Source organism: Haliotis rubra, unplaced genomic scaffold (assembly GCF_003918875.1).
Source record: "Haliotis rubra isolate DU_JTF1 unplaced genomic scaffold, ASM391887v1 Scf70, whole genome shotgun sequence".
Taxonomy (NCBI): domain Eukaryota; kingdom Metazoa; phylum Mollusca; class Gastropoda; order Lepetellida; family Haliotidae; genus Haliotis; species Haliotis rubra.
The window spans coordinates 2,370,215-2,383,786 of NW_025767413.1; the positions used below are offsets into that span (position 1 = coordinate 2,370,215).

The 13,572-nt window shown below is 40.9% G+C and overlaps 1 protein-coding gene across 2 annotated transcripts; it reads left to right on the plus strand.

The window, feature by feature from the left end:
• The first annotated feature begins 1,105 nt into the window (after positions 1-1,105).
• LOC124258819 (orexin receptor type 2-like) lies at positions 1,106-12,443 on the plus strand. Of its 2 annotated transcripts, none has more exons than XM_046692910.1 (2): positions 1,106-1,364; positions 10,809-12,443. In XM_046692910.1, exon 2 carries the CDS (start codon positions 11,022-11,024, stop codon positions 12,168-12,170), a length of 1,149 nt encoding a protein of 382 aa, XP_046548866.1. In that variant the 5' UTR covers positions 1,106-1,364; positions 10,809-11,021; the 3' UTR covers positions 12,171-12,443. The 2 variants fall into 2 exon arrangements, with proteins under 2 accessions (XP_046548866.1, XP_046548867.1); XM_046692911.1 differs by lacking the exon at positions 1,106-1,364 and adding an exon at positions 9,346-9,483.
• The last annotated feature ends 1,129 nt before the right edge of the window (positions 12,444-13,572 follow it).

Genomic DNA, 13,572 nt, shown 5'->3' on the forward strand with positions numbered 1-13,572 from the left:
CGTGAAACCATCGAGCAGGGGTATGGAGCTGAGAAACCTAGACACATATCAGGGAGGGCCAGGATAGGTTCCTGCCATATCCCAGGGGCACCACTCTGTATAGCGAATTGCGGCGCTAACGTCGATTAGGTCACACATATCCCAACTTTGAATTAGAAGGTACACCAAGGCTATATGAACTTGAGGTGAATGCTAACCCTGATATTTCCAAGGATCTCTCGGTTGATTGTTCATATTCACGTCTCGTGGTAATACGTCTGACCTTATTCTAAATAAAATTCTAAAAACTTACCTACCCACTATATATCGGTTACCCTGCGAAATGTGCACGCATCGGGTGTATTTGATCTAGCAAGCAGCTAATAATAAATCATGGCTCTGAATGAACACTGCGTTTCTTCGTTAACGCCAAAGTTCATGTAAATATCTTTCACAATCCCAAATACAAGCCGTCTTCACTGATTGTACATGCATATTGGAATCGAACCCGGATCTTCTATATAACGAGGAAAGCCACATTCCACGGACCTATCCTTTAATCGATTCGTTCCTATGCCCGTATATAACACGAAGTATATATAATGTAAGGCAGTACATAGGAGTCAGGCAGTAGGTGCAGTTTTGACAATGGCTGTTTATTGATGGGGAACGACAAATCGCCAGACCTCCAAACCACATCCGTCTTAAACCTAGGGCGGCGTATCGATTACCAAATGCATGTCTTTTTAAAGAAATATGACGTACAGTTCGAGACATTAATATCTCCCAGCGTGTTTTATTACATTCTAAACGGTACGCTTATCTGATCACACCAGGACTGATCTTGACATAAATATTAATCATTGTTACTTCGAATTGTACAAACGTGTACGCCTGTAGCAATTACTCCCTGTCACAGAGCGAAGGAAACACAACAATAGTTCACCCAATATCCATCATCAGGGTTGTAGTTAAAAGAAGCCTCGCCCCTGTCACGAATAACGCAATATTAGTCTTAAAATACGACAGCTCTAATTTCAGGTCAAAGCAGTGTCAAGCTCCACTGGTCACGAGAAATGCACAGCAAAATTTAACCGTAGCGGCATTCATGAGGTGGTTTTCCCGGAAAAGGGGGTTAGAATATTAGATCCGGGAGAGCAACTACTATTACCTACACCGGCCATATGTCATGCTGTTGAGATGACTAAACAGGCAGTAGGGTTTTACGTAGGCTAATGACATATTACCTGAACGTACGTGTGTTAACAGAGATGTCACGATTGTTGTGAGTTTACACAGACAGTGATATCGTAACGTCCACATGGGAGAGCTCTACCAATGTGCTGTTCCTCCTTACAGGTGGCCTCAAGACCGACACAATACAGGTAAATGAAATAGTTGTCACTACGTAATATATACGTATTATAATATGTCAGTATACACCTATTGTGTCAACATTGTTGATGATAACTGCTCAGGATAGAAGGTCATAGTATGAGTTTAAGATTTCAACTATGTCCTTTACACTTCCCACTGGAGATAGGGCCGGCGGGGTAGCCTAGTGGTTAAAGCGTTCGCTCGTCGCGTCCAAGACCAGGATTCGATTCTCCACATGGGAACAATGTGTGAAGTCCATTTCTAGTGTCAAAGCCGTGATATTGCTGGAATATTGCTTAAAGCGGCGTAAGACTAAACTCGCTCGCACTCACTCACTGGAGATAACCCTGTTTCGATCTTTATAACACATTTACAAAATATAGATTTATTCTCTAAATTTTCATAGGTTTTAACTTATTGGTATTGTTATCAACAAAATCATTAGTAATATGCTGTTATGGTCAACAGAGACACTTATACCTATTTGAACTCATACATCCACCAGGTACTATTTTAGGGTGGGGTTGGGGGTATCAAATGTAATACTATCATACCCGAATGCCGTGGGATGATATGTAAAATGTGTGAAGCTCATTTCTGGTGTCCGTCTTGATATTGTTAAAATACTATGCGGCGTAAAACCACACTCACTCACATACTCACTCGATGATAATTGCTCTGACTAATGTTGATATTATTTGAAAGGTAGTAGCATAGTTAATTTGGCGTCTATTACCACAGATGGTCTGTGTGTCATATAGAGCAGGACAAATGTTAGAACCACTTTAGCCAGAGTTCAGTTCAGTGCTCATCACAGTTATCATGAACTGATGTTGTAAAGTTAAATGATGCGAAACTTCGTTGCCTAGGGATATTATGACATCAAGCTTGTTTTGCATATCATGCTGTTTATCTTTCGAGGTTAAATAGAACACGAATACAATCTAACGGGTTCAGGATCATTGTAACATTCACAACAACAAACTGAAACCTCGTGTATCCATACATTACGTTATCCAGTGTGGGAATTTCTGTAGTTTCTGGGAAGTATACGCCCATGTTTGTTGGTGACAATAATTAAACAAACATGAAATGACTATTTAATAGTGATGTATGTGATACGGATATCATAGGAGATATTACATGCAAATCAAAGAATATTTCACAACAATTCAGCAGAGACAAGTCTTGATTATATTGGTTATGTTTTGGTCCAATGAAATCTTCAGTGTAAACTTTGTTTGCCCGGTAGCGTATTTAATGGGCAAAATTTGGACTATTATAAAAAAAATTTAAGAAGAATGTCACATTTCATGTCCCGTGTTTTTCATAATGCATCTTCTATACAGCCTCGGGAGTTTAAGGTCAAAACACAATATATGATTTAGCAAGTCATTCCTTATTTTTTCGGTTATTCATTGCGTTGCATAGCACAACGGCCTACAGGTATAATTAAAATTCCACACGTGATATTAGCCTCCCCAGTGGTTAGCTTGACGGAGTATTCAATGGGGGTGGTGGAAGATTATCAACTTGTCATTGTCCCACATTCTGACAACACACGGGGTACGCTATGTATCTCAAAAGCACTGTATTACCATGACAATAACACTACCTGTAAAGCAACACCGTGTCTCGTTCTACCTGTGTAATAAAACCGACTGAACCAAACCACAAGAGAACAGAGAGATAATAGTAAATGTTTAACATAACAATGGATGATAAATGTCTACATTGTGACACTCACGCCAACATCCATGCTGCAGAATACAGTGCGTATTGAAGTTTTTCTTGTACTAAACTGGCAACCGTATTCATACCAATAACTAACCTCAGTTATATAAAACGTTAGAAAGATCGTTCATACATATCGAATTTTAAATTGATTGAAATGGGAAATTAATGATGATATGGAATATCCCATTCGTCAATATTCTGATTCCACAACAGTGTAACCTTTTGCCGTGGTGGTGTAGAAAAATGATAAAAGTGTCTTTCTCTGTTTCCTTCTCTATGGGGTAGCCAAGTGGTTAAAGCGTTAGCTCGTCACGCCAAAGATCCGGGTTCGATTCCCCACATGGATACAATGTGTGAAGCCCGTTTCTGGTATCCCCCGCCGTGATATTGCTGGAATATTCCAAAAAGTAAAACCAAAACCACCCACTCCTTCTCTACGAACCAACCAACCGCCATTATTGGGATATAATCATGTATTTATATGTGTAACATTTGAAATTCATACTCAAAGGATGATTTATCCTTAGAAAATCTAGAAAGTTCATCTCCTGGCCATAACAACATTAATTCACTTAACATATTTAAGAAAGGGGATGAATGCAAGTTGTGAACGTATTAACATGTCACTCAGTGGTCGTTTTTGCTTTTGTGTACATAGAGTTACTTGAAGGTCATGAAAGAAACACAACTGTGGTTGTTGTTATTGATATATATTGTCATGTGATAGCACCATGTTGAACAAGTTGATAAGGACATATTTCTATATCTGAGTGTCAAGACAATAGCCTTTTTGACATATTGTCAAAATAAATTTCACAGATCCGTTCGTCAAACGTACACTTCTATTTTATCAAAACACCAAGGGGAATTTGTTTCGGAGATAATCGAGACTGGTTATTAGCTGGCGTTGCGTTGACGTTTTTTCATACAAGGGATGTTTAGATACAATGGTTGAAACAAAGGCATTCGCAATATATTATTATATTACACTAATGCAAGCTTGGATAACGGAAGAAACGTTTTTGGTTGACACCTGAAGCCAAATCTCTGACTATGACAAGCCGTATGCTGCTTTGGAACAAACCGTATGAATCACACACACACACGCACGCACGCACACACGCACACACACGCACGATCACACACACACACACACACACACACACACACACACTCTCTCTCTCTCTCACGCACGCACGCACGCAGGCACCTACCTACCTACATACATACATACATGCACACACACATACATACATACATACATACATACATACATACATACATACATACATACATACATACATACATACACACATACATACATACATACATACATACATACTTGCATACACACATACATACATACACACACATACATACATACATGCATACACACACATACATACATACATACACACACATACATTCATACATACATACATACATACATACATACACATACATACATACATACATACATACATGCACATACATACACACATACATACACACACATACATGCACATACATACACACACATACGTACATACACACATACATACATACATGCACATACATACATACATACATACATACATACATACATACATACATACATACATACATACATACATACATACATACATACATACACATACACACATACATACATACATACATACATACATACATACATACATACATGCATACATACATACATACATACACATACATACATACATACATACATACATACATACATACATACATACATACATACACATACATACATACATACATACATACATATACATACATACATACATACATACATACATACATACATACATACATACATACATACATACATACATACATACATACATACATACATACATACATACAGCCGAACTACGGCTATATCGAACTAAAATTAAATGTCCATTTTAGTTCGTTATACGTACTTTACTGTAAAGACATATTGTAACCTGTAACCGCTACAGACCAGAGCATGCAGACACTGTGTGCCTATATCGCCCACAAACACGTTAATCATTCAAAGAATGTAATGTCTGCCAGCTGTGGGAGGCAGGTCATTCACTGTACTGGGAACAACAGCGACGGATATGCAACACAAATGCAATATTTAACATTCATCGTTGTGTAGACATGCGCCTCTCTCGTTATCGACAGTTTCACAGCTCAGCCATTGCTGGAGTAATGCTATTCCCTTTTCAATCATACTTTATGGCAATGTGACAACAAATATTCCAAGACGCATTCCTGTACTTTACAATATATGTCATTTCGATCAATCATACGCGTTTCGGATACCTCGCCTTTGCAATGATATCTGTGTTAATCTATCTATCCCCTACCTATGTATGTATGTATGTATGTATGTATGTATGTATGTATGTATGTATGTATGTATGTATGTATGTATGTATGTATGTATGTATGTATGTATGTATGTATGTATGTATGTATGTATGTATGTATGTATGTATGTATGTATGTATGTATGTATGTATGTATGTATGTATGTGCGTGCGTGCGTTCCTTCGTGCGTTCGTGCGTGTGTATATATATAAATATATATGTGCGTATGGATGTATGTATGTGTTTCTCTGTGTGTATGTATGCATGCATGCGGGGGTGTTTTAGATGGCGATGCGTGTGTAGGTCTGGTGTGTTTTGTCCCTGTGTGTGCGTCTGTGTGATGTTTTACCATTTCCTCTATAAAACCGATATAAATAGCTCACACCTGAATCCAGTGACGGTACTCATTAACTACACCACGCTGCTGTGACGTTTCGTGACGACATACTCATCTTGATTTCACACATGTTTGAGTGCATATCACTCAGTCTCCATTGTACACGGACAAAGCAGACATGCATGACGGCTGGACGTGTCTTCTGTTGTGGGTGGTGTGTTACAAGGTGATTGATGACAAAAATATAAACGTCTTTGGCCAAGGAGGATGTCAGAGAAAGGATAGGAGCAAAACATACAGATGTAAAAATGGAAGGAGTTCGGAGGCACGAGAATGGTACAGAAGATGGCCAGAACTGAATAAGGGGCTCAACAGTAGGAGGAAACTGAAGGAAGGAGATCAGCGGGATGGGATGGCTACAACGTAAGGAGAGAATTGAAGGAAGGAGATCAGCGGGATGAGATGGGTACAGCGTAAGGAAGAGACTTGAAGGAAGGAGATCAGCGGGATGAGATGGGTACAGCGTAAGGAGAGGAGGATCAGCGGGATGGATGGGTACAGCGTAAGGAGAGAATTGAAGGAAGGAGGATCAGCGGGATGGGATGGGTAGAATTGAACGAGAGATCAGCGGGATGGGATGGGTGAAGGAGAGGAAGGAAGGAGATCAGCGGATGGGATGGCTAGAAGGAAGGAAGGAGATCAGCGGGATGAGATGGGTACAACGTAAGGAGAGAATTGAAGGAAGGAGATCAGCGGGATGGGATGGGTACAGCGTAAGGAGAGAATTGAAGGAGGAGATCAGCGGGATGGGATGGGTACAGCGTAAGGAGAGAATTGAAGGAAGGAGATCAGCGGGATGGGATGGGTACAGCGCGTAGGAGAGAATTGAAGGAAGGAGATCAGCGGGATGAGATGGGTACAACGTAAGGAGAGAATTGAAGGAAGGAGATCAGCGGGATGAGATGGGTACAACGTAAGGAGAGAATTGAAGGAAGGAGATCAGCGGGATGGGATGGGTACAACGTAAGGAGAGAATTGAAGGAAGGAGATCAGCAGGATGGGATGGGTACAGCGTAAGGAGAGAGTTGAAGGAAGGAGATCAGCGGGATGAGATGGGTACAACGTAAGGAGAGAATTGAAGGAAGGAGATCAGCGGGATGGGATGGGTACAACGTAAGGAGAGAATTGAAGGAAGGAGATCAGCGGGATGGGATGGGTACAACGTAAGGAGAGAATTGAAGGAAGGAGATCAGCGGGATGAGATGGGTACAACGTAAGGAGAGAATTGAAGGAAGGAGATCAGCGGGATGGGATGGGTACAACGTAAGGAGAGAATTGAAGGAAGGAGATCAGCGGGATGAGATGGGTACAACGTAAGGAGAATTGAAGGAAGGAGATCAAGGGATGAGATGGGTACAACGTAAGGAGAGAATTGAAGGAAGGAGATCAGCGGGATGGGATGGGTACAACGAAGGAGAGAATTGAAGGAAGGAGATCAGCTGGATGGGATGGGTACAACGAAGGAGAGAATTGAAGGAAGGAGATCAGCGGGATGGGATGGGTACAACGTAAGGAGAGAATTGAAGGAAGGAGATCAGCGGGATGGGATGGGTACAGCGTAAGGAGAGAATTGAAGGAAGGAGATCAGCGGGATGGGATGGGTACAACGTAAGGAGAGAATTGAAGGAAGGAGATCAGCGGGATGGGATGGGTACAACGTAAGGAGAGAATTGAAGGAAGGAGATCAGCGGGATGAGATGGGTACAACGAAGGAGAAGGAGAGAATTGAAGGAAGGAGATCAGCGGGATGGGATGGGTACAACGTAAGGAGAGAATTGAAGGAAGGAGATCAGCGGGATGGGATGGGTACAACGTAAGGAGAGAATTGAAGGAAGGAGATCAGCGGGATGAGATGGGTACAGCGTAAGGAGAGAATTGAAGGAAGGAGATCAGCGGGATGGGATGGGTACAACGTAAGGAGAGTATTGAAGGAAGGAGATCAGCGGGATGGGATGGGTACAACGTAATGAGAGAATTGAAGGAAGGAGATCAGCGGGATGAGATGGGTACAGCGTAAGGAGAGAATTGAAGGAAGGAGGTCAGAGGGATGAGATTGGTACAACGTAAGGAGAGAATTGAAGGAAGGAGATCAGCGGGATGAGATGGGTACAACGTAAGGAGAGAATTTAAGGTAGGAGTTCCGAGGGATGAGATGGATACAGCGTAAGGAGAAGACTAAGGAAGGAGTTATCGAGGCGTGAGAGGTTCAAAATAAGGAGAGAATTCAAAGAAGGAGTTCTGCGGAATGAGATGGGTACAACGTAAGGAGAAGACTAAGGAAGGGGTTTAGCGAGGCATGAGGGGTTCAACATAAGAAAATAATTGAAGGAAGGAGTTCCGAGCGATGAGATGGGTACAACGAAAGGAGAAGACTAAGGAAGGAGTTAAGCGAGGCACGAGGGGTTCAATATAAGAAAAGAGTTGAAAGAAGGAGTGAATGAGTGAGTTTAGTTTTACGCCACACTCAGCAATATTCCAGCTATATGGCGTTGAAAGAAGGAGTTCAGAGGGATGAGATGGGTACAACGTAAAAAGAGAATTGAAGGAAGGAGGTCAGACATATGGGATGGGTACAACGTGCATACTTTCATTTACTTGGCAGCTTAAATGAATATGAAGTGCATTTACACCACGAGCTGATTATTTGGTTTGGTAATGTCATCTGTGATATCAAATATAATCTTGTTGGATGTCAACATCGTTGTGTTTCTTTTTCCCGTTGGGTAAATCGGCTGATCTGTAAACACTTCAATGCTGGAAATATGTAGACTGGGCAATGGATACCGTAGTATAGGTGGGTGTTTACTTTCTAATCTAGTTCAAGGGGGCCTGTATATCCATACATTCACGGGTACCCTCTATTCGCCTGTGACAGACTAATTCCTGCGTGCGAAACTGATACTACTAGGCGAAATGAATAGGGGTACTGAATCATGCAGACTGAATATTTTCTTCACAATATGAATTTAACCTTTTAACATGTAAATTATAATGTATTTAAAGTAATATAAATTGACTTAGATGGGAACCTTGTTTATGCTCTCCTAAAATTTACAGCCTGATGCACCATCCCCGGTTGGGCGGGGTACCGCTAAGGTTGAAGGTAAAGGATTTGGTCAACATGATGAAAAACAATAATCATAGTAACAACTGCCTCCCAGTATTTTAATAGTCAGTGGTAGAACATACACCATGTATACCGACTGTTGCAGTAGGACAACGGATGTAATATTTGAAGATAAACTTCATATGCAGCTTTTATGTTACTTGTAGTTATATTCACCAGGAACCTGATTCGGACAAACGTGATCACATCGTGAATATTACTGATAAATATGAGTGAATATTTTCCTTATCAAGCTGCTCCATAATGAAACTTGATAATCAGGACAAAACCTCTAACTGGATCAACAAACAATCCCTCAGTCCCTGGTGGCCCATTAATAGAGGTACTTCCTTGTGCGCAGTGAAAGAAGGACTATGTTAACCATGACGCTATGATGTGATTTAGTATACATATATGCCTCCAAACCGGACGCTACCAACCAGTAGAGAGCCAACGCCCAATCAGTCATGATGACACTTGTACTGTGCTTACTGTGTCGTCAAAGGTAAATATCTGGTTTTATTAAATATTTCTCAAAGACACTTATAACAAGTGAAAAGCTTGTTGTTCAGTAAGTAGATGTCGGAGAAATATTCTTCCTTCACGGCTTATATAGAATTATAATAATTCAGCCTTTACCAGGCGTATCTGTGGTTAATAGTATGAACAACTATGTGACTCACTGACACATAATCAGGTCACACAGTGTTACTATTGTCTGACAGATAATAAGGTCACACATTGTAATTACTTTCTGACTCATCATCAGGTCACACATTGCAACTATTTTCTGACACTTAATCAAGCGACACACTGTAACAACTGTCTAACAGATAATAAAGTCACGCATTGTAACGATTGTCTGGCACATGATAAGGTCACACATTGTAACGATTGTCTGACAGATAATCAGGTCACACATTGTAACGATTGTCTAAAACATAATCAGATCACACATTGTAACAATTGTCTAACACATGATGTGGTAAAACAAGGTAACTATTGTCTATATTTGTCGGGTCTTACGATCTGCATGGTTTACCTGGGACCTTTTATATGCTCTGTAGCCCCCTGAGAGTCGTAGCTATGATAAGGTGACGGTTTCTTCTATATGCCTTACTTGTGTCAGCCCGACCGTGTACTCGTTACTCATTCCGCCTTGACTCGTGTCTGTGCATCCGTTTTCTCTTCTGAGGTGAGTGAAATTTATGACCGGCAGTGTTTGTTTAGTGATATTTTCTGTGTCCTGCAGGTGCAGGGGATAATCCCGTCTAGACACAACAGTATATATCACTATATCATTGTAGAATATGAGCGAATAGGGGATCAACCACCTGATATGCTGGAGAATGGGCCGGAGATGAGGGTGGGACGTGGTGACATGTGGCGGGGTGTGTTGGGATGGGGTGGAATGTTTTGGGATGTGGTGTGAAAGTGGTTACAATTCTTTGTATTTCGCCTCAAGTTTTTACAGATTTCGTCTCAATTAACGAACACATGCACTTCCAACCCTCTCCAAACCTTTTTAATATGTATGAGGCAGGACAACTGAAATAAGTAAGCTAGACAGAGGCGAGCGAGTTTGTTTGACTTCGCACTGTATTTTTCAATATTCCAGTAAAAACACTAAAATATTCTTCCACATTGTATCTACGTGAACAGCCTATCCTGGGTCTTTTGTGTGATGAGCAACAACTGATTTAACCACTGGGTCACCCTATCGCCTCTTAACTTTGACTACAAATATGTATCAGACTTTCTAAATAATCCGATATAATTATCACTTTGTTAATGATATATTATATAATTGTTTTGCATCTTGTTTTCCAGGACACTTGGAACACATACCGTGACATGTACAAGCGGGTTGCTGTCTGCCTTCAATGAACAACTGTAATGGACAAAGGATGATCGGATGCTGGCGCTCCTGAAACAACAGTTGTGGTTGTGTTAATGTCCAGTGTGTGAAACTGATCTTTGGTGTCCCCAGTCGTGATATTGCTGAAATAAGACTTATAACCACTCACTGCATCAATGGTCTAAATGCTGAGCAGGATGAACACGTCCACACTTCCCCCGACTAACAATGAAACGGATCCTCCGTGGAACGGGAACAGAACCCTGAAGGACGTCAATGACGCTATGGCCATGACGTTGCTTCCAGTCATGCTGTACATTGGAGTGTTAATGATCGTTGGTTTCGTCGGCAACGTCATGGTAGTCTACGTCTTCATCTTCAAATTCAGACGTGGAACACAAAACTTCCTTATTACCTGTCTAGCAGTGTTTGATCTGATCAGCTGTGTGATTGCAATGCCTACAGAGATTGTTGACGTCCGCTACTTCTACATGTTTGACTCTGAATTTGCATGTAAATTATTAACCTTCGTGACGACCTTCTGTGCAATGTGTTCTGTATTTACATTACTGGGTATCGCAATTGACCGATACATCAAAGTGTGCCGCCCGTTAACAAACCAGGTAAAGGTGAAGCATGTGAGGATCTGGATTGTCATTGTTGTGTTTGTTGCACTTGGATTTTCATGGCCTTCCTTGCTCATCTATGGAATAAGATCTGCGGATACAGATGAGCCTCATATTACAGGCAGGGACTGCTCAACAGCTGACCAAATGATTGGTACACATTATCCCCTGATATATAACGTTGTGTTAGTGGCTGGTCTTCTCGTCACAACAACTGTGCTCTTAGTGTTATATGTGTTCATACTTAAAGCCATAAGGATTCATAGAAGCCATATGAAAGCACGTGCCTCTTTTGCATCTGATACGGTTGTTTCAACGATAGAAATGTCAAACAAAGGTATTTCGGAACCACAGTATAGACTCGATAGTAAGAACAGCTTCAAGACAAGCGAGCGACGGAATAAGACGACTGTAATTGCATTCTTGGTGACGATTGTATTTGTGTTGAGCTTTCTTCCGCATCTTGCTCTAATGTGCACCCGAGCCATCATAAAAGACTTTGACCATGACTTAAGGGGATCGTCTCTTGTTGCATTCAATATATTCATTCGTTCCTACTTTGTCAACTCTGTAGCTAATCCTATAATATACGGCGTCCTGAACTACAAATTCAGGGAAGAATCAGTGTGGTTGTTCAGAACTGTTCTGTGCTGTAGACGACGTCGCGTACAAATTACCCAAGAACCTTCATTTACATCGTTTTCTTGATGAACGGATTCTACCATGAGCATTGCAATTTCCGACACTACTCTTTTTTGAGCACGAGAGGCGATGTTTTTAAATAGCGGGGCGGTATTTAGCAGCTCCAACTGAATAGACAGTTCAAATGTGAATTGATTATAAAATTATTCTTTTTCCCTGTTCTACAGTTTTGTTGCAAATAAGTTTGTTGTTAAATGTATCGGTGTTCTTAACATGTTTTCAGATTGTACATTCAGTCAATACATCATTGTGTTTGTGTTGAAAATATTTCTCAGATAATTCTGATTTGCGTTGATGGATGGTTATCAATACGGAATGTTATACACATACAAACACAAACATGCCGTATTACATAGCTTAAGGTTGAACAACTTGTAGAATGAGCAAGACACCAGCTGCTGTTTCGAGCATGCTGTTTCTACGAAAGTTTGAAAAAGGGCTATACTAATCTATACGAATCTTGTTCAATACTTAAATGCCTCAGTAAAGCTTTCAGAAGGCTTTGCGGTGGATCTGTGGAAGACTTTTCCAATTTAAGCGCATTAGTGACGAAATTATGTCCGAATGAAATGTGTTATGATTATACTTGACTTTCCTTTGTATGTGTTTGTGACGTGTGCAACCAGTTGGGCAGGATACACGCACCTGTTCCTAAACACCTGGTGTCATCATCATTTGATACTGATTCTTTAAAGCGTGCTCATGATACTGGTGGGGGCGGTGGGGTAGCTTAGTGGTGGAAGCGTTCTCTCGCCACGCCAAAAACCCGGGTTCGATTCCCCACATGGGCACAATGTGTGAAGCCCATTTCTGGTGTCCCCTGCTGTGATATTGATGGAATATTGCTATAAGCGGCGTGAAACTAAACTCACTCACTTACTCACTCATGATACTGGTGGAACCCAGTGTGCTTTAAGCAGAGACTCCTTTTGGCAAGGACTTTGTCGTTTATAGGTCCTACTAGGTAGATGAAACATATGTTATATTTGGGATTACACTTTCTCAGTAAAGTACATATTCTAGTACTTTTGTTGGGCTGTGTCCCATTCGGGATTCGAACCCACAACCTCAGAGTCAGGCACCTAATCGCCAGCACACAAAGCCATCCGCCTAACCCGCTCAGCCACTAGAATCTGTACTTTACTGAGATAGTGTAATCCCAAATATAACATATGTTACATTTGTTAACATCCTCGAAATAAGGAAAAACATGTTCGATTTTTTATTATTTGATCTTGGTAAACCCCTAGATTCAGCTTCCTTAGTTACAAAGTATTATAGTAAAGACTATATTCCTTGTTTGTAGGAAGACATAAGGCTTTTACTGCTTTATGAGTGAGTGACGTTTCACACAAAACAATTTAAAGTCACATCGACAGTAATTGAGGCCTTCGTAACGAAAATAGGC

Excerpts from the sequence above, each read along its gene's own strand:
- LOC124258819 (XM_046692910.1), top strand. The coding sequence starts at position 11,022 with ATGCTGAGCAGGATGAACACGTCCACACTTCCCCCGACTAACAATGAA.